Source organism: Pyxicephalus adspersus, chromosome 8 (genome assembly GCF_032062135.1).
Source record: "Pyxicephalus adspersus chromosome 8, UCB_Pads_2.0, whole genome shotgun sequence".
Lineage (NCBI taxonomy): Eukaryota > Metazoa > Chordata > Amphibia > Anura > Pyxicephalidae > Pyxicephalus > Pyxicephalus adspersus.
In genome coordinates, this window is record NC_092865.1 from 19,636,036 (window position 1) to 19,660,794 (window position 24,759).

Sequence of the window (24,759 nt, forward strand, 5' to 3'; positions counted from 1 at the left end):
AGCGAGAGAGAAGAAGAGAAGAGGAAGCAAAAGAGCGAGAGAGAAGAAGAGAAGAGGAAGCAAAAGAGCGAGAGAGAAGAAGAGAAGAGGAAGCAGGAGAGCGAGAGAGAAGAAGAGAAGAGGAATAAGAAGAGCGAGAGAGAAGAATAGAGAGGAGAAGCAGAAGAATAGAGAAGCAGAAGAGAAAAGAGGAGAAGAGAAGACAAACATAGGGACATAGGGTGGCCTTTGTAGCCGCACAGATAAAGGATACAAGGCTTATCTTAAGGTGTGTATGGCCTAATGTAGAGTCTTTTGATTCTGATTCATTTATGTGCAGAATAAGAAACTCTGACAATTTCCTATTAATTTAATATCTCCCTATTTGTCCCAAAAGTGATAGAAAATTCAAAATATAACAAGAACACAAAATCATTTAATCAGGACCCCGGTGACAATGTTACAATGGCCTAGTACACAGTGACTGATTTTATGATATTATGACCGGATAGCTTGGGAATCTTGAAGTGAATACAAGCAACCAATTTTTGCATTTGAAGTGATCACACATGATACTGATAAATATGGACCAAAGGTAAAGGTGAGTCGCCTGTCGTACTGGGTAAGCTGATCCATCTGTTGGACAACCCTTAGCATGGCTCTGTTCTTTACCCCATCCCCAATGACTGCAAGGCTAATATATTGCACACGTGTGTACCGCGATTTACAACCTGCGATTCAAAAGAATCGACTTTTCTATGATGTTTTTTTAGAAAACGGCCAAATCATCACTTCTCACCACACCTGACAATGCATAATTCTGAAATATTAAATATCAGGTAAAGTGTGTTCAGTGGTCAAACTCTATTTCTGGCCTAGTAAAAGTACAAAGTTTGGGCATCCAGCAAGCAGGCAGCTATAAGGGAATAGTCAGGCTTTCCTTTTCCATACACCCAGAATACTTCACATGCCAGAAATTCTATAGGATAAGGAGGGGGTGGGGGCAGAAAAAAAAGTCAGCCTGGACAAAAATTCAGGAAGTGGGGAGCCTCCTCCTGCAGTCTATGGGTCACCTGCAGCCATTGCCATGGAAACCACTGCTACCATGCAAGCCACCATTAACTCTCTCACCTCCAGCAAACAAACACTCTATATATAACCATTGCATGCAATGTCTTAAAATTTGCATCCCCCAGTCCAAAGCTGCATTTGCAGGATTGGTATTGCCATATTTGTTTATGGCAGAAAAATTGCAAGAAATCCCCCAGAACCAGGCCTGCAAGAAAAGCCCTACAACAAGGGGGCATTCTAGGGGAATGCTGAGAATCTGCATCCTTTGTAACATCCATTGTGCCATCACTAACCCTCCCCACCCCCCTTTGCCTGTAATCCCCCCCTCAAGGCCTTAATCAGTTATGCAAATACTGCCCTTCCCCCCTTCCCCCTGCATCTGCTCTCAGTGGAGCAGCATGGCCTATTCTGAACCACAGGGTGTTAACCCCTGCACTCCTGTGCTGACACAAATACACAGCAGCAGGCCAGACAAGAGACAAAGCTTGAGCTTAATCTCACATAGCCCTCTCTCTGCTTCTCACTCAAGCAAAAGCTAAACATCCTGGACAAGGTTCAATTACTGCTGCAATACTTTCAAATAGGATCCTGTGCAGCCAAGTTACAGAAAAAACAACTGGTGGAGGGATATTTAGAAATCTCTGTACACATAAACATTGAAAACAGGCCTTTAACACGTGTTTTGTATGCACATGGAGCATGAAGCAGCTGCAAAGGACAATAGCAGTGACTAGGGCTGCAGGAAGAGAATTCAGTACACATCAGATTATATAAAATCAAAAACATGGATTGTATGAAGCATTTGTAAACGTAAAACATGCTTTTACATGCGACCCTGTTTTTAAAAAAATAATACTACCAATGCTCCCCAGCCACCTCCCCTGCTGAATCTCGTGGTTGCTCCCACTGGTATATGTCACTACAGGACATGGACAAAACCACAGCATGCAACAGGGGAGACAAGTATTTGATCAGGGGGAAGCAAAGCTGTGGTGTTTCAAAACAGGGATCACTGGAAAGATTTGTATTTTTGCTATAAGTAAAAAATTAACCCAGAACAAGCGTGCAGATTTGGAAACAAACAGAGGTCAACATTCCTAACCAGTGTACATGTTATGTAAGTGACAAAGTAATAAAACCACTGAACCAGTATGACACCTACTGTGCTAGTGATAAGGAAAGGTAAGCAATGACAAGCTCCATGCTTGGATAAAACAGATCGCCTTTAAGAAGCTCCTTTTAGCCTTCAATGGAGTATAAGCTGCATGTTTGCCAAGCATTTAGAATGGTCATGCATGCATTGTCCTTGGGCTCAGAGAATCAGCAGGTGGGCCCGTAAACAGCAACGCTCTGCAGAAATGTATTGACCAAGTAAAGGGAGACGGAACGGGGAAGAAGCGCTAGAGTACCCCAAGTAACAAGGACAGCAAGTCTATACCCTTAAGAACCATACAGGTACTCAACCAAAATGATGGTTTCTATAGAGGAAGAAACCTAGTAGGTGACCCCCTACATCCTGCCAGTAACCCATTATAGAAAAGGATGGATTTCCATATAAGTGACTCGATTGATCTGTGGTTCCACCAAATCTGTAGACACCAATGGTTGCCAAAGACCAACATTGCTCCCAATGCCGACTCACTTTCAAAAGTTCTGGACTTTCTCATATTTCCCATGGATGCGTTTTCACTTTCCTGAAAGTCAACCGGAACCAGATCTATAAGGCTTCATATGGGGTTTATAGTTGGGAATTCTGCTTTCTTGTGTGCTATTGGGTGAGATCTTTCACTGTCTAGGGTAGGGTAAATATTTACAAGCTGTTATTTTCATTCTTGCATCATTTCCAAGTCACTAACCAAGCCCAACAAATACAAGGAGTAAAATATGAACTCCAAACCTGCAGCATAGGGGCTCATGGATGAGATTTACATGCCAAGTTCCTTTAAAGCAAGGGAATATTAGCGGCACCCATTTTTCTACCTGGACAGGGTCTCTTTAAGAATATGATAAGTACACCTCAGATGTTAAGCTTTGTTCTTTATAATTCTTCTACCTATTCTTCATATTCCAGTTAAGTTACTCCTTTGCAGCTTTATTTCCATTTTCAAACCTTCCTTGACACATCACATTTACAGGTTTTTAACCTCAACCCTTGCATGATGGAAGACAGCGAATGTACAATCTAAAAAATATGTTCCCGATTCAGATCATTATAGCCGTTTCCTTTATACCAGACGTGCCATGCGGTGCTGTGATCTTCCGGGCAACTGACTAGACGATCTTTAGTAGGAACATGGACACCACATGCAGTGACAAAGATGGATTCCCAGGCCACCATCTCCTCTGTGATCTGACACTGCATGAACTCAGCTGCCCTCAGCCATATGCTCAGTGATATTGCCCGAGTAACCAAAACTTGCTGAAGCTTTGCAAGCCAGGAGCTATGGATATTAGACTATGAAAAATGTTCAGCCAGGACTTCCAACTGTCACATGGTTCAAAGGGCAGTCCCAATTTTTTTGACTGCATTTGCAAACAATCTCTCCCTTCCCCCATGGTCATGCCAAATTATGGGGAAAAAATGCAAAGACTCCTGTAAAAGATGTGGGTCTACAGCTTTCAAAACATGCTCCATTGAGATATGGCAGTATTTTCCCCAGAAATTTTGAAATTAACATCTTCTGTATTGTAACCCAATTTTTCAAACAGTCAGGTGGTCACTGAAAAGTGCGGGTGGTGCGCCCAGCTTAAAGGGGCTGGGGAGAACACTGATGGATATTCTGTATTTAATGCAGTGGTCAAAGTCACCACAATGTTTGGATCCAGTTTTCATTGTGGCACTTGTGTGATCCCTTTGTGATCCTTTCTGTCTCCGGACCTCTGTGGACCCCAGGACTGGTTCTTACAGCTTGTCCACACAGAAAGGGATTGCACATCATATGGAAGATGCTGAAATACTATTAGTAGCATATTTAATATACAAGTAGCATAATGTCTTAATTCCCACTTCTGATAATTCTGCAAAGCAGTATATATACTTGGAGGTGGGATTGCATACAAGGTACTTCTGGCCTGCACAGTGCTGTCCGTGCCAAGAGAAGAAAGCAAAACAATGGTCTCTGCTGCCCCTACTCTATCCAATTACACATAGGGGTGTGTTTCAGACCAGGCTATAATGCTTTTCTGAAGTATAGTCAGCAAGGGGGTCCAAGACCATGCTTTTCTGTCCAACAGGGATTTCTTAATCACAAGTCCTAAACATGCTTCTAGTTCTCTCCCAGCAACCTCATTGAAAACACAAAACAACTACAGTCCATCTACCTCATGTACCTACCTCTTACAATTCAGGTGCATCTGGGGAAAGTTACCCAAAGTAGAAATGTAGCCGACACTCCCAGCAGCTTGTTCTAATGGGAAAGCCGTACATGGCTGCAATGGTAACGTTGACCCAAGTGCTACTGTCTTCCAAAGGATTAGGTTAGCCCTCTCCTCCCCAAATATAACATGTATGTTCAGATGATTCAAGCATAAAAGGTTGATAAAATCCATTATTTTGGAAATGCCTAACATTTGTAGCCTCCTTTATACCTAGCAGTGTATCCAGGGGTCAGAAGATGGAAGGTCAGAGTCTACAGCCCTAATCTCTTGCATTCTTTTCTCTCCAGATGCATGCTGGGGGAAGGGGGAGACATGCATTCATGTTATCCACAATGCACTAAAGAATTTTTATCCCTACCATTGTCCATGCATCTTGCACACACTCACCCAGACACAATTGTAACAAACTACCTAATATGCATCATAAAGAACATCATAACCAGTACAACACAGTAAAAAAAAAAAAAGCTCCCTTCACTCAAGCTTTTCTGATACTGAAAACTATTGACCCATTTTGTGAATTTAAAACTGGACTTCATATTGGGTTGAACAATGCACACAAACGCACTACCTTACTGGCAAAAAGTCAAGATTTGCTGCTTTGGATTACTGCACAATGCCCTGCCCTATTGCTCATATATGCACAGTCAAGACTTGACTAAGGATCCACTTGATCCTTGATATTTCACACAGAATAGGGCCAAATAAAAACAGGTTTAACCAGTTTGTTCTTGAGCTGCATAGCTGGATCTTACTAAGCCCTCTTAGCTTAGCTGGTCAGCAGATGCACACAGGCTAAAGTCAGTGCCCCAGAATATTGCCTCTAGCAAACTTGATTAACATATGACTAGACCTTATCAGATGTGAGACAAATGTTCTAGAGAATAAGAATAATTTTAACATTTGCTACAGGTTAGGGAACCTCTTATCCAAACTATGCAATTTCTAGAATAATGTATCCAATGATATCAGGGTCAAGGTGGCTTCTTCTCCATTACTCAGCACTACTGGCTAATGGCAGCAACACACAGAATTGGGGTAATGGCCTATGGCATTGGGAACTGGCACCAGATAATGACCAAATGGAGGTTATGGTAACTTTATTGGCTGGGCACTCCTATTGAGGAACAGGAAATGCAAAAAAGGAGCACACGGTCTACACTGGGCACAAATTTTTAAGTTTTGGACCCATTTATTGCTTTCCATAAGCCAGGCTTTATTTGCATCTATTACAGAGCTTCCTTATCGCAGCATGAGGTTCTTTAATACCAGTTCTACCTTTTTGGTATTCACAAAACATGCCAAGCACGCCCACAAAACCATCATATTGACCCGATGGAGGGGGGGGGGGGCCACTGGGAGGAGGAAGAATGAATGTGAGCTGCCAGCAGCATCGCTGACCAATATGGTTGGAAACTACAGGTGCCCCTTTTGAATTAGATACGATCAGGTTAATGACACATTAATAAAAATACAAGTACCCTATGACGGTTGGCCATTGTACAGTACTAAAATTATACAGCATTATCAAACCCTTAGGCTAGGTACACACGTGCAATGGTTCTCGTCTGATAATCGGCTCAGGGCTGATATAGGACGGGAATCTGGCGTGTGTACAGTGCCCATCTTCCATCATCCTGAACGACCGTCCAGGCAGATCCACAGACGATAGACGACCGGTCAGAGTGAAGTGAAGGGGAAGAGAGCCCAGCGGGGTGCCACTCTGTCGTTCTCCCCCCTCCCCTCTCCATAGAGCAGAACGGTGCTGTATGTAGGATCTTTCACGAAAATTCACAACAATTATTGCACGTGTTTACATAGCCTTAGAGAGCAAAAACGCATATATATTTATTTAAGGATCCCTTCAGCCGAAATGACGTCAGATCAATAAATATATCAGGCTCCCAGTAGACTGTATTAGACTTATTACAACTAAGGGGTGAAATGAATGTTAAGGCTCCAAGGACAACCAGCAAACACTTTCCCATCAGCCAATTTAGAGGGTTTGGTTTATAAATCAGGGAGGACTAGTGCAAAAGTGCACACCAAGCTGTGCTACAGGTCTGGTGGGAATAATCCAAGGAGCTTCCCTGAACCTTTATTGGTCATGTGACTGAGGACTGCGCCGTGCACATCCTGTCCAAGCTATTTAGGGAGTAAATACTATTATTGTAATTGCAACTCTGCTCATTTCAGTGTGCTGGGGCCCCGGACAAGTCAAACTACATATTCCTAAAGTGCAAGTTTTAAACATAATGGATGACTGTCCATGGAAGAAATAGATTAGATTGTTCCCACAGGGAGCAGTATGCTGCATTTAATAACCACAGCAAAGAATAAACAGTAAAAAAAAGAAAAAGCAATGTTGTATGCTACAACAACATTAAAACAAAATCCAGAAAGAAATAACTGAAGGCAAGATCGGGCCCACAAGGTACTAATCATCAGCTGAGCAATGTGTTCCTTCATAACGAAGTATTGTAATACAGTAATATAGGAAACACATTGGGTATAAACTAATTATCTGGCCACCTGTGAGCTACAATTACTTATGTTTAAATTAAATTAACCCATACATTGTACATATACAGTCTTTAGCTCAGGGGAAGAAAAGCAAGCAGGGAGCATTTAGGACCCATTCACACCTGCCTATCCAAGTGCATTATGCAAGGGTATTTGCTAATGTGCTAAGCTGCGATGCATTATTGCAGCCTATTCAAATGTATGAGCCACCATCCCCCAGCACACATTAGTGTGTTACCATGCATTTGGGTGCACTGGAACACATCTGCACTTGGTGATGTCTTGGGAGAGAAATGGATAACGAATAGCACCAAAAATGCGTATTACAAGTGTTGCATTATTATTCGAAATTTGCAGACATACAAATATATATATATATATATTTTTTTTTTTTTTTATTATTATTATTTTTATTTAATTTGAGACCAATGTTTCCAAATCTAAAACTTTTTTACCATGAGGAACCCCTTGAAATAACTTTCAGATCTCAAGGGAATGGTCGATATATTTACTATATCCATGACTTACAATACATTAGTGTGGTGGTCCGAAGGAAGAATATCTCCTACATTGCTGGCCATTGGGAAGAACGTCACCCTTACAGACCTACCCAATTTTTCAGGGAACCCCTACGAACCTCTGAAGAGTCAATGTTTTAGACAAGGTATGAAAGGTTGTTCCTACTGCAGAGATTTTGCTTAACGTCAAGATATGTCACTAGTGCAGGAAGTCAGAGTTTCTTCAACAGATACCCAAAACAGAAGCAAAATTAAAGACTATTTGTATTTTTTTATTGCTCTAATACAGATATTTCACAAGGAAGAGCATTTGTTTTTTCATATATATTACATTACCGTATGTGTGTGAGCTACGAGTGCATTAGTCAAAGTATTGAAGATAAAGTCTACAGCGTCTGTGCCCAGTGATATGGAAGCCATGTTTGTATCAGCTAAATAAACCAATAAAAACCCCAATGAGGCTCCAGTTCTTATCTACTCTATCACAAAGTTAATTAGGATAATGAACCTACATGTAGGCAACTGAAGAGTTTCCTATGAAAGTTTTCTTGACAATCTGACAATCTCCACAAAGCATAAATTCGAAAGAATTGTTAAGATTCCACAATAAACTTTGGAACTTCCAACCCAAGTGGATTGAACTAACGAGTGGAATTTCTTTCATGTCTTTCTCAATTAGAAAGGAGACATTGATATAGTAGATGTTCCATCGCCAAGAGGAAATACCACTCAATTTCTCATGATCAGTTGCAAATATAAAGGCTTGACCTAGAGGGCTGCCATGTTTTGACACTTTAAGTCTCAGATATTTTAACATTTTTAGGGAAGAACACTGTTACAAACAGAAAAGTTTGCACTGGTGGACTCCTGGGACAGCAGCCAAACGGCAAACATTACAGCCAGCTTAAAATTTTAGGATAACACAAAGCTTTCCAGATACATCAAACACGCATCAACTTTGTTTGAGTAACTCTCGCAAAACTTTTTATTAGGGCTGTAACTGCCTGGGTCTATTACACTTGTCAGATGAGAAAATGGCAGCAATCAGAACCTTTTTTTTAGAAGTAGCACGCATTTAAAAAAAATATTTATAGCTAAAATCTGTTGGGCAGCAAAATATTTCATCACACAAGAAGCCCAATGGATTCATTTCATAGCTTACACTGTCTAGGTCTTTCTCTAACGTTTTACCTAATCCCCATAAATTTGGGGTCTTGGGGAACACTTTAAAAAAAATAATTGAAGGTTGGGGTAAGAATGCCTCCATTACTGTGAATCAGGAAAGAATAGTATACCATCCTTCAAGACAACGCAAAGATCACCATCAAACTACTGACTAATTATTATGGAGGTGCCATCAAATGGGAGGTCAATCAGACAAAAGCTCAAAAGGAACCCCTAACAACCACTGAGGAACCCTAAGGTTCCAAGATACCCTGGTTGAAAATGGCTGGTCTAGGCAATTGGGAATGCCTAAGCCACGTTAAAAATAAAACCTAACTACCAACAAGCAAATATGTAAACCAAACCTCTTTGCTACAGGTTTAAAGAAAAAGCTTTAAAGCTTGCCTAGTCTATCACAATATTGGAAATTCTTGGCCGATCATGGGGTTTGTTCCCACAGAATGAGCCCATGCATATATAAGTGCAATATAACCCGCCATGTTTATAAATGGATCAGTCAAGTCAGAATATTGGACAGATGTAGACAAATGAATCTAAACCCAATGGTTTATCAAAATAGAAGAAGCCCACTCTGCCAGAAAGCCATTCTAAACAATGGTTCACCTATAGAGGATGTTTTATTTACAGATGGATGTTGTCAGGCTTTGTAACTACAAACTAATTTTGTATAAGTTTTGAAACCCAGTGAGAACTCAATAAAGAGCCACACTTAAGACTAGGCACACTTACCTGTGTACAGTGCCGTTGTCCATCCTCCAAAAGACCATCCTGGAGGGTCCACGGACTATGGACAACCAACAATCGTAATGAAAGTAAAGGGGGAGAGAGCACAGCGTGGTGCCACTCCGTCGTTCTCCCCCTCTCCTCTCCATAGTGTAGAACTGTGCTCGTTCAAGTCATTAGTTATGGGAAAGGATCGTGAAAGATCCTTTCCATGCACGTGTGTACATAGTCTTCTTTAAATTAACATAACTTTGCAGGACAAAGGCTAAACTAATCAGTGATAATCGCAATAGACTGTTCGGCATTATAGGAGATAAAAAGTGTGACCCTTGAGTGCTGGACAATAATTGGACAACACAAGACAATAATTCACATGACAATGAATTCAATTTACAAAGTTTTAACACAAGAATAGGATCATTATCTTTGTCATGTAACCAATTTTAACAATGTCATCGGGCTTATAATAACTCAAGTTTTTTGAATATCCTGCTGTGTTCCTTTTGTGAATTGAGCCCAATGGATTAGAAAGAATTCAAGTGAACTAGAGTCATTTATTTTGAGAACGTTTTAGGCTCCAACAATTTTAGTGTGACCGGTTGTAGTGTCTGGTCACCTGTGCTTCAAACAATAGAAGAGATCTTTCTGACTAACTGCCCCGTGCTCTGAATTGTTTGTACAGACAATTCTTGGAAACCATTGTCTAATGGTTCTGAAAAAGGAGTTTAAATATTGGTCAGTGTTCAAACTTTGTTGTCCGTCTTGTGACTGGTTATCCTTGCATATCTCTCGAATTTGGGAATTTCCAACACAAAGAACGGCATCGATTTGCATCCATGGGTTTTACAAATAATGATATGATCACAGCTCAGAGTCAGAAAGAGTTCACAACAAGATCAGGGAATGGGGCATGCTGGGAAGGCGAGCCCTTCTGACAACACAAAGCTGTTAATTAGCAGCCGGCCTGCCCCCATGTGAAAGGAGGATGATATGGGGCAGGGGTGTTCCAGTCTGCTTCCCTGATTTATTGCTGTCCGTTACCTCCCATGTAAAGAGGCTTTTTGTTCTCAGCAGTGTGGAGCCTCAGAATTGCAAATGTGAAGAGCTTTGTGTTCCTTTTGTTTGCTTGACCAAGAACAATAAAAGCAGATAAGTTTAGGAGCCCCCCCTTAGCCCCAAATCTACAACCTTTGCTGCTAGGACATATGGGAAGAAAAAGCACTTTTCAATAATTACCCGAGTGTTTGTGGGTGGTTACTGGCAAGTTGGGTCACTATACAGAGGCCTCCACCCTCCTACAGCATCTTCACACGCAGCTTAAACTAATTTATGTTCAAAAAACTGACTGACTTATTGAGGAAAGAGGACCAAGTGTTAGCAATATGTGTCAGCACAACTACCTGAGATCTACATTAAGGGATCACATAACAAAAAAGCAAAACACCCCATAAAAGATACTAATGCCAGGATCATCAGTAATTATTTTCATTAAAGCTGCAGATTTAAGCGATTGAGAACTTTTGGAGTTGCATGTTAAAGGTTATAGGAGATTGTATAGTTTTTTATTTACATGAAGTAAATACATTAATATTGATGTGGAGAGAATCAGCAGACAGACACTATGGCACCAGCGCGATCATACAACACAAGTCATTTAGAAAAAAATGCAAACATCTAATATGAACTGTTCCTCCAAAGAATTGGGTTATTGGCTGCCAATCACAGACCTTATGGCTCGTCCAAACACCACTAGAACATTCAGTTGACCGATGTTTAAGGTCTCCAAATTTTTAAGCCATGGTCAAGGGTTATAGCAGCCTAAATCACAAACAGGTATTTTCAATGCAAAACTCAAAAAGGTGCATTTTTGTAATAAAAGTCAACATTTTGTATGGTTCTTCATGATCAAAAGCCTCTACGTCTAAAATCAGCCAGCTTACCCGAGGATAGTAGTGAGACCCGAGATGCCAAGTTGCTAAAACATATTGAAATCCTGAGTAATGAAACACGCAGATTGACTTCAGTTCCAAATCTTTATGACTTAGCATCTCCAGCATTCAACTAGGCAATAGGTGAGCATGCTCACCAAAAGATACCAAGGATGCTTCCTTTTGACAAATATGTATAGAAAGCTTTTCTATGGCATCGGGTGAGCAAATTAAACTGGAAAAAAAACACATTTCCCAAGGGATAGCAGGAGAAAAAGGTAAGATGTGCACATTTGCTTGATCTGGTAAGATACCATAAAATTTCGATAAAACCAAACGTGTCCCCAAATAGAAGAGAGATTACAAAAGCATACATGTATTTGTGCAACTAAAACTACAGAAAGTACAAGTTTATAAATATCATATGCTGAACCACTGAACTGGCAATAATAATATTATATTAGGAAGCATGAAATGTGATGTATATCATAATATCATTAAGCAAATTAATAAAACATGCCATGTACAATTGCAGCATTTGTCACACTTGTCAAACTGAATGCCAGTGTAACATCCAAGATCCCTAAGGGTTCTGGAGAGCGGTTAGTAAGTTTATATGCCTGTGCAACAGAGGTAAAAATCTTAACAAGATCATCATGACCGCCCATAGTAGTACAGATCACTGAGGGTCACGGTGGAACTTTTCCACGGACCACTAAATTTACTTACACACCGTAAAGTGCTCCTAGGCACCAACTGCTACTATGTGCCCAAGAGGAGCAAACCACACCAAAGGTTAACATGTTTGTGGTGCAGTTTTTCCTCAACAGGACAAAACGCAACCACATGGCTATAAGAGACATTTCTCTTCAAGGAACCACACCACAACTGAAGGCAAAAACCCCAAACTTTCATTTGGCTGAATAGGAGCACAGATGACCCTATGGTACATCACTGTGGCCAACCACAAGACGGAACTGGGCCTTTTAGAAGAACAGCCCCTTCCAGGATTGCTCTTCAGCCATTGAGTTGTGTCTGCGTTGTTCCTGCACACTGCCTCGCAGAATTTTTGGCTTTCTACAAGCAGCATTATAGAATCTCAGTGCAGAGTAATTGGGCCATGATAAAGATTTTCTAGGTTTTTAGGGGAACAAAACTTTGAAGCAACAGGGTGTGTTATGGAATAGGATGTGGCTCAAGTTCCTATATCGCAAGACTTATCCTTAAAAGGTCTTCACAAGCACACCAAAATAAAGGAGCTGACCATCATTTCCAAACTGCAGGACTTTTTCCTTTATTAAGATCACCTGCTCAACATGCTTTCTGGGACTACATGAAAGAAGGTAACATTGGTATCCAAATGCAACTGAGGTTGAGAAGAAATGTTATGCCATCACAGCTGCAAAGCTGTAAGCTTTGTGACCGATGCCCAACCAGGGCTAAGTAAGGAAGCCAGTCCAGCAATAAATAAGACAACACAAGGACCATATAAATCTGTACATCAATGCAAAGTGTAAAGTTCAGTAACACTTTGCAACCATTGAAGTTAAAGCCATACTCTTGCTTTTGAACTTAATTTGTTCTTTGTATTTCTACTGAAGAAGCATGTAGGTATCAAATGGGGATCCATCTTCCAACACCAGACCGGTAATGTTTAGTTTCAGCACACCAGAATTTATCCTATAAAGAAACTGCATAGGATGCCATTGCTTTAAAATGTTAGTTGTTTGGCTTTTATGTTTTCAGTATTTTAGATCTTACACCCTCTGCACGAATAGGCAGAACAACCACATAGGGGACTCAGTCACTAGATCACTGAGACAACCATGCAGCTAACAATTTCAGCAAAAGATCAGCAGTGACATTCTAGATATTGTTCTCAGTACAGGTTTCCTTTAATACTCTTTCTGGAACATAATGTCCCTCTGGCAAGATCTATTAAGCTTTGCAGAAACTGTCAAGTCAACATTTTATTTGACAAACACAAGATATTTACTGTAGCCACAAAAAGCTATTCCAAAGCCAGGCCCAGGTAAGAAATGCTACCGACAAATAAAATGAGCCAACTTACTACTGGTACTACCCATCATCTATTTTAATCAGAAGTCGTAAGCTATTTTCAGTCAATCTAAGTAAATAACATATGACTGACTGCAGCCAGATTTAACAGTTTTTTTTCTCACTGCTGGTAGTAGGACTGCAGGATCTTGTCAAATGATTCTAATATGGTACAACCTTCTTTACTAGATGCTACAGAAGTAACCATTTGCAGGAGTTGAAATTCCAATACCATCCATACCTACATAAAAATTGGCATGTCCCTTCACCCAGCCAGCCAGAGTGGCAAAAAAATGTTTTAAACTTTTCTTTTTAACGGCCTAAATTGGTGGTAGGTATTTTATACAATCATTTTATACAAATGGTGATTTGCTGTTTAAGCTTTTTGTAAACAAAAAAGTGTCTACAACACAATCAAAACACTAAATAGACAAAAGCATGAACTAGACCATACTTAATAAGCCACACTGCCTCATCCAGAAACTTTAAAAAACTAAAAACTTTAAAGAATCTTAAAACTTATTTTATTGGGTAAAGTGAGGAAGGGTTAGAGCACCTCACAGATTTCTTTTCACTTCCTGTCCGAGGGATACAACAGGATGTTAGAGAAATCTTGTCAAAATATAGGAAATTCCACCTAGCTGCCACCACTGGGGCAAGGGACCACATTGGAAGATTTCCCTTTAGGCAAATTGAGTAAGTTACAAAAACATAAGGGATGACAAATCTTCAGCATTGCAAACAAATTTTAAGTAACATTAGCCATTCTAACCATATGAAAGAGACAACATTGTACTCACATAGTCGTGGAAAGCTTTTGCTTCACTTGAATGTTCACAGGTATCCCTCCTTTCTGGAGCAGCGCAGTATAAGTCCCAGAATACACTGCAAGATATAGAATTATTTAAAATCCTAAATAGTGACCAATACACTGATATTGTTCTTGTTAAATAAATACATGTGCATTTGTTTATCTAATGTCAGCATTTTACATCAAGTGTGTGAACCAGTATGGAGAGCCATTCACATCATCAACAGCCTCAAAACTAGTTTAGATTCTGGGTGGAAATGCAAAAGCACAATGATTCAAGATGGAGCTCAACAATTGAAATGCTTTGTTAAGCATTAGACCGGGGACCTTGCAAAAAGTTTGAGAAACACTGAGATAAGGTTCAACATACCTCATGTACACCAACATTTTAATTGTAAGGACAACAATGAATCGGTATTTATCGCCACACTAAAAAATGATTCTACATAACCCAGAACTTTGAAATGTTATATATGACTACCATTTCAAGTGAATGCAGGATCAGGCAGGTCATTATTAAAGAAAGGAGGAGGTGATGTCCCTTCTGCAATAATCCCTTATACCTGCCTGATCACTCCAGGTATCTGGGAAAAAAAGCTACAGCTACACATGCGCAGTGTTGCCTTTGTTTGCCACATAGTAGAAAATACTAAATAGCTTTAAAAGAACACATACACACTTTATCCTCCCTGGCGGTATGATTAATGAGGATTTTTAAATGTAAAAGCTATACATTTAAAAATCCTCATTATTTTAAATTTATATGTCTGGTCCCGCCCTCCATCCTAAGACTCTCGAGCAGATGCTGGGCCGGCAACCGCTTCCCCTGACCTTACGTCCCCAACACACACACACCGGGGACTCAGATGCCAGACATCACTGGAACGTGGCAACCAGGTAGGACTTGGTAAACTCCCCTGGCAATTCCACCCCGAGAGTGGTTCAGGGTTACCGCCAGGGTAGGATAAGTTGGGTATTTGAAATATCTATATATAGAATAAAACATACAGGACAGATGAACATTATACTCACCACCACCAGGAGTGCAAAAAGCCTGGAGGTTCCCCCAATGTGATATTCTTCTCCCACCTTATCTGTAACACAAATAGGCCAAAATATTTAACAACACTTATTAAAACAACTATACAGGATGCTACTCCAAAACCATCAAGAGTCATCTATCTTTATTCAGTGGTCTCCCCAGACCCTTTTAGCAGGGTGCAGCACCCAGCACTTTTCAGGAACCACATGGCTGTTTTTGAATTGTAACTGATGATTTGGGTTACAATACAGAGGCTGCCACCCACCTACAACTTCTTCCCACCCAGCTCAAAAAAACTTTCTGGGTTGAACACGGTTTAATTCTAAATATTTCTCATCTTTAGGAAACAACTCAAGTTTTTAAAGGTAATTTTCTGAAACGAATACAACTTTAGGAGTATAAAAAAAAATGAAAAACTTCTGACCAATTCAACTCATCACCGCAAAAGGACAAAGAAACAATTCAAAAACAAATCAAAAGCTCAAAGTCCAGCTCTTACCTCAGACAAGAACGTCTGTGCAGATTTCTGGGCGCCAACATGTAGCAAGTATTCATATACATAAAGAGCAAGCCTAGGAGACAAGAATGAGAAATATGTCATTGTTTACATTACAGCAGACATGAGGACAATTTTGCAAATATTAATATACCAGGTTGAAGAAGAAATTGGAACCTAGCAACGTTGAGCTTCTTTGAGGTTTATGCACCTCAAATCTTAAAGGGTAAACACAACTGTACAATAAACTATATATTCTGCACCCCAATCTTAGAGAGTAGTACAGAAATCAGAGAGATTCTCAGTTGTAGCTGTCTGCATATAAAGAACTGTTTATATCTTATAGAATCTGGCTCACTGTGTCATCAGTCCGGTAAACAGTGTTGTCCGAGCCAGACCTAACCATAGAGATTAATGGCCAAGTCAAGATTGGACACAACCCCAACAATTCTCCACGGACAGACAATGCATGCAATTTGTTAAAGAATACCTAAATTCAGAATTTTCATTTTACATAAAAGGGGTACACAACAAAAGGGGTAAGGTAAAAATTCTCTTTTGTTTAAAAAAAAATAGAAGAAGACGAAGCACCGGTGATCGAGAATGAATGGGAGTGCAGAGCCTCTCAGGATACCTCCATAACACATCCCGGGAGGCTCTTGGCTGCTCCTTCTGCACATGCCCGAGCATTGAGGCATGCGCAGAAGGAGCCCTTTCGCCAAAAGGGAAAGAAATTGCCAATCTCATGCCTGCGCAGTCAGGTCCGCACATCCCCCCCATCTATCTACGTCACCCCCATCTCGTGCCTGCGTCAGGTAACGTAGGCGGAACCCGTAAGAACAGAGAGAAGATGGTGGAGCCTAGCACGCCGGCCCAAAGACGGATGACGGGACCCGATGGAAGAACCCTCTGGAAGGATCGACTGCTCTGCGGAATTGAAGGTAAGTGTATTTTTTCTTTGTTTTTGGGTTTACTTCTTCTTTAACAGCCTTAAAATATAAACTTTTCATGCACTTTGCAGTTCTGGCCATTGAGAATTGCTGTTGTATCCAATCTTCACCATCACCAATAATCCCTATGGTTAGGTCTGGCCCATACATGATTCTGCATCTAGGAATTTATAGAGGTCAGGGAGAAAAAAAAGGGTTCCTGGTAAAAGTGCATTTAGCCTTCAAAAAAATCTCAGCTCAACCTTAGAAGATGATACATAGCCAGAAACATACACAGAAACGTGTACAAAAGGGATTTTAATTTTATTCAGCTACTTCCATGCACTCCGGTCAGAAAGCACAGCCAGATCTCAAAAGCTACTGCGGGGGCAGTACAGCTCGGTCAGAAAGACACCTCCAGCCTGCTGATTGGACAGGGAAGAAGCAGGGGAACGGGAAAGTCATGACTTATGCTAATGTTAGAACATAATTCAAACCTAGTACTCCGATAGATAAACCTCCAATTGGGCTTCTGATCCCCATACCTACAGCAGCCAATAGAAGTAATTTCACTACTACATTTTTTCATAATATGGGGAATGGCAGAGGTGGTATGTGGGCAACCCAACATTCAGTGGGGTATGGAAACAGAGCCGGACATCGGCAAGGGGGACTCAGCATCCCAAGAGGCAGTAAGGCTCATCTAACGTCCAAAATATGCTTTCAACTTCAGGAATGGAATACGTTGTTTACTTTACAAACCCTCCTCCATGCGATGAATGAAAGAGTGAACAATTATTTTGACTGCCCTATAGATATAAAACCTGGCAGTAAAACGTATGCATCATTCCCCACATTACAGGCCTGTGCAAATCTCAGTAATGAATGGACAGAAGTACAAATCCTTCAACAGCTTACTTACATTTCTTGCCTTCTTCCAAGTGCCCAGAACTTTAACCATGCTTATAAATACAGAAGGCTAAGAAATTAAAATGTAAATGTGTGTACATAAAGAGTAAAACACTATTTCTTTTCTGAAAGTATAAAAAGGAAACAGGGGGAAGGGAAGCGTGGGTTACTATAAAGCAGCCAGAGGAGAAGCAGGAAAACAAAACCAAAAAGACAGGATATAAAAAAAATAGACAGAGAACCGGAATGTCTGCCCATCTCAGAGGAAGTGGTGGCAGCCATGTTACCGGGAACAGGAGCCAACCAAATTGCAAGGTCCAAGTGCCATCATTAGGGCCCTGATTGTCAACATATTATACACCTCCATGTTCTATACACAGGAAGTGTATAATATTGTCGCAGCTACTTCATAAATCTGAATAAAATTACCATTGTCCAGGCCAGCAATACTCAACCAGTGTTCCATGGAATCCTAGGGTTCCTCCATATTTGGTTGACTGACTTCCCATGTGATGGTGACCTTGTAGTTTTGTAGCCAATGCCCCTTGACAGAGTGAGTTGAATGACACTAAAGCTCTTTTTGGCGGTCTGTTGGGGCATTTTTCCATTGACCGCATATGGTTTTAACAGGGGTGTTCCTCAAGACCTGAAAATTTCAATGGTTCCTCAAGGAGAATAAAGGCTGTGTTAGGCCAATAAATATATTCAAGGATGTTTGCTGCTCTCTTACAAACAACTACAGAGCTTTACATTAAAATGCCCACTGGTTTCCAATGCTGACCACCAAATACCAGCATGGAGGTCAACTAGAGGAACCAATGAGGGCTGTGGACATTGACACTCCTCCAAAAAACCCAGATTCCCAGTGAACTTCTACGGACCAGTTCCTTGCAAAGGAGCGTAGTGGAGTGTCAGAGACACATTGAGTTAAGGATTTATGGTCTTTTTTTTTTAAGATGTGCTTAGCAGTAAAGGTTTTAGTATTGACCGAATACGCTTGGCAATTCTGTAACTCCGAAGAAAAAGGTAAAGCAGCAAAATAAATACTGTCAGCCACAATATTGTTTAATCTTTACTGGACCAAGAACTGTAGGTGCTGTTTTCCCCCAGTACCTATTAGCCAGGCAAACCACCTGGTAGGTGGTTACAAAAAAGTTGGGTCACATTAAATGGGCCACCACCTCACCCAGCTTAAAAAAAAAGTACTGGGGCGTTTAGGTAGACAAGACATGGGGTAACATGATACATACAAGACTTCATGGAGTATGAACATTGGACGGCCAAAAACCAAGCAGGTAAGTAGAAACATTTGCCATACCGGACCCATTCCCGATGACGTAATTCTAACAAAGACCACAAACTAATATTAAATATTTGATTGGCTGTTTAGGTGAACACCCAAACTTTGTCTTTCCCTTACAGATGAACCTTTACTGGTGCAGAATATATTAAAGAATGGTAATTGGATGAGGTTAAAGTTCAGAGTAGGAACACCATACTTCACGCAGCACAGATGGAGTCGAACACGTTATGTCAAACGCCACATGAAGTCCTTATCAAAAGCGAAGTAATAGACTCCACACATCCAGGCAACATCTGACCCTGGAGGAGAGTTTATGGGGAAGGAACAGGTAGCTGTATAGTCATAGTAAACACAAGAATTGAATATAAATCTCAGCTTTGCAAGGCACTAAACATGTTCAGGGTGGAAGAGCCACGAGTAGGTTGCGTTGTTGGTGGAAGTCATGAAAGATCATTGTGAGATGAATGGTTAGGTTGATCACCGAACACATAGTTTGAGAAGATCCACTATAGAACTCCAAACATTACTGGAGGTCAGGAGACAACCCAAGAAGGTGACTGGGTCATGGACGATCATGGACACCACAGTAATGAAGAGCTAGAGATGACCAACTAGACAAGACCTTCATACCAGACATCACCACATGGGCCAACGTTTGGAAAGGTCTCCAGGTACAGCTCATGCAACATAAATGACATCAACGAATAGTCGAGGGGACCAGATTGGACTTCTAGATAAAGATGAACCAGTCATCAAAAAATAACAAGGAGGCACAATAAACATCAACCATGGAGGGGTGAATGATTTTGATGATACTTAGACATATACAAGCAATGAATGAATAATGGAACAATACATACTATTACAGGACCACCAGAAATTATGACAGGCGGTGGGGGGGTAGTTTATGGGACACTAGAAATGTCAATGGGGGAGGTGGGTGGCAGAAAGGGACATTAGATCCCCCCACCATTGGACTTAGTGGAACACCAGAAACATTTCATGAGGTCATTAGATAAAATGGTCATTGGAAATCTCTACCGGGAGAATAGTTTAAGGAACAACACTATATGGGGGACAGATAAACATACTATGAGGCTGAATAATTAAAGAGTCAGCAAACATTTGGTTAGACATCACTAGAAGAATGATTGAGCAGGTCACATCCATTGGGGTAAATGGGGCAACATTGCAAGATACAGGAGTGAAGCAATCCTCACCATGGATAAAGAGACGCATGGCTTCACCATTGGGATGAATGGAGTCCAGAGATCACTATAGTGGTGAATAGTTAGGAGGATGGATGACAATAGATGAAAATCTAATATGTAACCTATGGAGGGGTATACGTACAATAGTTTAGCATGAACTAACTGCGTAATCGGGAACCTTCGAAACTTGAGGATGGACAATATATATAACACTATAGTAGGGTAAAGATTTAAAGGCCGATGTACATCACTAAAAGGAGACCACAGGGTAAAAGAGCAGAACATTGCAAAAAGGGGACCACCAGTTGAAGGTGCAGATTGCACCGCCATGGGGGTACCACCGACTAACCATGGGAACACATCAACATGGGTGAGGGAGAGAAAAGTCATAGCACCCATCATCATGGGTATAGAAGCTGTGCACATTATAACAGGGGGACTACCGGTTAGGGGGATGCAACAACCATGAGACAACCAAAGGGGCCACAAATATCACCATGAGGCACCACAGGTTTAGGGGCAGCACAGATCACCATAAGGGGACACCAGTTAATTTGGGCACTTAGGGGGCAAAACACACATATGGAGACCCCTGGTTACATGGGCAGCACATGTCACCATAGATGAAGCATTGGTTAGAGGGGGCAACCATACATAACTATAGAGGGATCACCGGATAGAGGGGCAACACACACTAACATAGGGGGATCACTGGTCCAGGGGGGCACCACACAGCACCGGTCCAGGGGGGCACCAATCAGGGAGCACCACACAGCACCAATCAGGGGGGCACCACACAGCCAGGTTAGGGGCACCACACAGCACCATAAGGTGAGCAGACAGCACAATGGGGGTCCCCGGCAGAGGGGCAGCACAAAGCCCCGGCACCCCCCATGCCTATAGGTAATAGAGGGGGAGGGGTACTTAAAGTGGCAGCAGCCAGCCTCATGCAGCCTCCCAGAAGTTTTCCCCCGGCCCCGCTTACTTCTCCCGGGCCTGGCCGTCGGACGGCACCGCCGATCCCTTTCCCTTGGCGAACATGTCGTTGTGAGAAGCCGATGCTGGGCTGCAGAGCGCCGGTAGGGAGGAGGAGTAGCTCGGGGTGCGCACTGTGCTGTCCGCTTTGCTGTATTCGGTGTGTTCGGTAGCGGCTCAGTCCCTGCACGGCCCCATCTCCCGCTGTGCCCGGCCCATGTCTCCCAGCCTAGTGCACGCACTGTGTGTATGTGATGAGAACGTGTCCTGGAGGGGGAGGAGCCTGGACCTTCCGCTGCCCCTCACCCACCCGGCCGGCCAATGGGAGGGGGGCTGTGTGTGTCACCCATTGTGCTGCGTGCCAGCCATTGTGCAGGCTGCGTGTTGTTGGGAGCAATGCCCGCTCACATCGGGGTGCTATAGGGGGTGGGGGGATCATCCATACACCTCCCCCATCACTAGATCACAACACACACAATGCAATCATCATACAAATCATTCAGCAGATACCAACACTGCCCAATGGGGCCAGATCTCATGCCAGGATCTATGGGGGGCATTGGTTTTACTGGATGAACAATAACCCTGTGCCAGCTGGGGGTATTCAATGAGAAGCCGGGGTGCAATGGTCCTGGGGGGGCAAAGATGGGTTACGGTGGCCCATACATTATCTGCAAATAAAATGTATGCACAGCCATCCACATATCAATATGCTGACCAATCATAAACATATATCTCCATGTGACCAACAAATCATCCACATGCATATCAATATGATCAGCCAATCATCTATACACATATCAATATGATAAGCCAATCATCTGTACACATATCAATATGATCAGCCAATCATCTATACATATATCAATATGATAAGCCAATCATCTGTACACATATCAATATGATCAGCCAATCATCTATACACATATCCATATGATCAGCCAATCATCTGTACACATATCAATATGATAAGCCAATCATCTATACATATATCGATATGATCAGCCAATCATCTGTACACGTATCAATATGCTGACCAATCAGAAACATACATATCCATGTGATCAACCAATCATCCGCACACATATCAATATCATGTCCAATCATGCATGTTCAATCAATTCATATGATCGAGTGGCAGATGAAGCCAATACTGGGCCCTTGTGCAGAACATAGGGGTCCCTTTTGGCTGGGTTGGGTATGGAGCCCTCCTGGCACTGCATCCTTATATGTCCACCCCGATATGATCATCCAATCATTGGCATCAATATCTTCGTTTAATTACTCACATACAATGCTATAGGAGTGCTCAGTCATTCACATACCATATGATTGTCCAATAGGACAGGGACATTCATCCACATATGATTCATCCATACACATATCATCATTCATCCATACACATATGTATCAATATCATCATTCATCCATACACATATCATCATTCATCCATACACATTCATATCCATGTTCATTCGTTCAATGACCATTCAATCATTTGATGCATCAGGGCTGAACATAGGGAGGTTCAACCTGTGCCACTGTATGAGGGCCCTTTACCCTTACACAGGGGCCCCCAGTTAGCTACATCTGGTCTAAGATAAAATGCATTAAAACTAGCAAACCTGTGACCCCAATTTCCACTGGTATAGAGCGATCAGATTTTTCCCAAATATCTATGTTTGTACAATAGAGACCCGATCATAATAATAGATTGTAAGCTCTTCGGGGCAGGGTCCTCTCCTCCTCCTGTGTCACTGTCTGTATCTGTCTGTCATTTGCAACCCCTCCTTTTTCTGGGGTTACTGTTCCTTTAAGCGAAACCAGCTCGAGCTTCCTGTCTCTTTAAATTGGCTGAGGATCAAAACGCTCTGATTGGTTGATTTCCTAAGGGGAGACTTGAAACTGTTCGCCCGGCCCGACTATGAGTGCTGCTGTTCCAAGAAGAGACCCCACCCCCCCACCGTGCTCTGTCCGGGGAGGAAGGAGGGGGGGGCGGGGGAGTGACAGCTTGCTGCAAAGAGACTGCCAGAGACATCTCCCTGTCAATGAGACTTTCATTAGACAGCTCAGGTCCCATGTACTAAAGTTACATTTCCTAATAGGCTGACCTGTGGAACTACAAATGCAAGCATGCACTGGCAGGAAAAGTGTTGAAGAGGAGTCAAGCATTAGAAAAAAGATTTGTATCAAAATGTGAGCTCATGCACTCTTCTGCAACCTAAAGAGACTGCATTGTGTGCAATGTGTTAAACTGGCTCACTTTGTTCCTGTTTGACCAATACAACCTCATGTTCATTGGCATCCCTAAAGCAGAATACCATGCACATATATCTCTATATATTATTATTATTATTGGTATTATTATTAATAAACAGGATTTATATAGCGCCAACATATTACGCAGCGCTGTACAATAAATAGTACAATAAATAGGGGTTGCAAATGACATTTAGAGACAGTGACACAGGAGGAGGAGAGGACCCTGCCCCGAAGAGCTTACATATTCCCACCTATTAGATTGTCAGCTCTTGTGGACAGGGTTCTCTTCTGCTCCTGTCTCATAATCTGTACTTGTCATGTATTTACTGTTTATTGTACAGCGCTGTGGAATATGTTGGCGCTTTATAAATAAAAGATAATACTATTTATAGAAGGATCAATGATTGATACACAAGTCATCTTTGTGCGTATGTACGTCTTTTGTGTTAAATATTTATTTGCTCCCTATCAGTACTTTAGGGTACAAGTGTCATGTGACTCATTCCCCTTCCACCTATGTGACAGATTTAATGATTGGTCAGTTCATTGTTATGGGGGGAGGGGGGGGGTTGAGGAAAGTGTCCATGGTGGCTCAGTGGTTAGCCCTCTATCCTTAGCACTGCTAGGTCCCAGGTTGGAATCTCGGCCAGGACTCTATCTGCATGGAGTTTGCTGTGTCTGCATGGGTTTCCTTCCACATGCCAAAAACATGCAGAAAAACATTAGGGTCTATGACTATAGACTTTGTACAGCGCTGCGTAATATGATGGCGCTATAAAAATACTGTGTAATAATAATAATAGTGTGTCCAAGTTACATGGTGCTGCTTTTGTTCATCTGATCAGCGATGGAGAAAAGAGAGGTGAGTATAAGGGGCAAATGGGCTGTTGCAGAGCATTTGCATGCTCATGTGTTCGCTATCTGTAAGGGTGGCATTCTTCCCACTGGCCACCACACCAATGTACTGTGAGCTGTGGATAAAGTATTTATAGGAGGGGAGTTCCTTGAAGACCTGAAATTTATTTCAAGAGTTCCTCCAGCTCAAGAAACACTGCTCTGGAGTGCACGGAGAATGAAGTGGCACCACAGGGAAGCTTTATGGTTAGAAGCTGGCACACCGTGCCCTCAGAAAGATAAAGGTGGATGCACACATCTCCCAGAGCCTACCTTTAACTTCTCATGTCATTATAAATATTTGTAGCACATGACAGGTTTACTTTAAATACAACATTTCCATAGCTGAGCCTTTTGAAGGTAAATATGTAGGCGCCATCTCTAGCCTCCTCCTGAAAATGTTGCCTGGCAGTCTCCGGCATGAATACTTTCTGAGTCACTGACCCGGAACAAGTGTGCAGCAACTACATTTGGTTGACGTCAAAAGAACTGCTGATTTACATACTTATTTCTGGTTGTGACTCAGAAAGTATTAAAGCCGGAGGACCCGCATGACGACAGGAG

General features: G+C 41.8%; 1 protein-coding gene across 6 annotated transcripts in view; it reads right to left on the reverse strand.

The window, feature by feature from the left end:
* The window catches only part of SSBP3 (single stranded DNA binding protein 3), a 40,298-nt gene extending 18,921 nt beyond the window's left edge, over window positions 1-21,377 (reverse strand). The window contains exons 1-4 of one of the 6 annotated variants that reach the window (XM_072419694.1): window positions 21,050-21,377; window positions 15,716-15,788; window positions 15,207-15,268; window positions 14,164-14,248 (exon numbers count right to left, since the gene is read on the reverse strand). In XM_072419694.1, coding sequence (XP_072275795.1) covers window positions 14,164-14,248; window positions 15,207-15,268; window positions 15,716-15,788; window positions 21,050-21,105 — 276 coding nt within the window. In that variant the 5' untranslated portion in view covers window positions 21,106-21,377. The remainder of the gene's footprint in view (window positions 1-14,163; window positions 14,249-15,206; window positions 15,269-15,715; window positions 15,789-21,049) is intronic. The other 5 variants (XM_072419692.1, XM_072419691.1, XM_072419693.1 and 2 more) reach the window with 5 other exon arrangements.
* Between the last annotated feature and the right edge of the window lie 3,382 nt (window positions 21,378-24,759).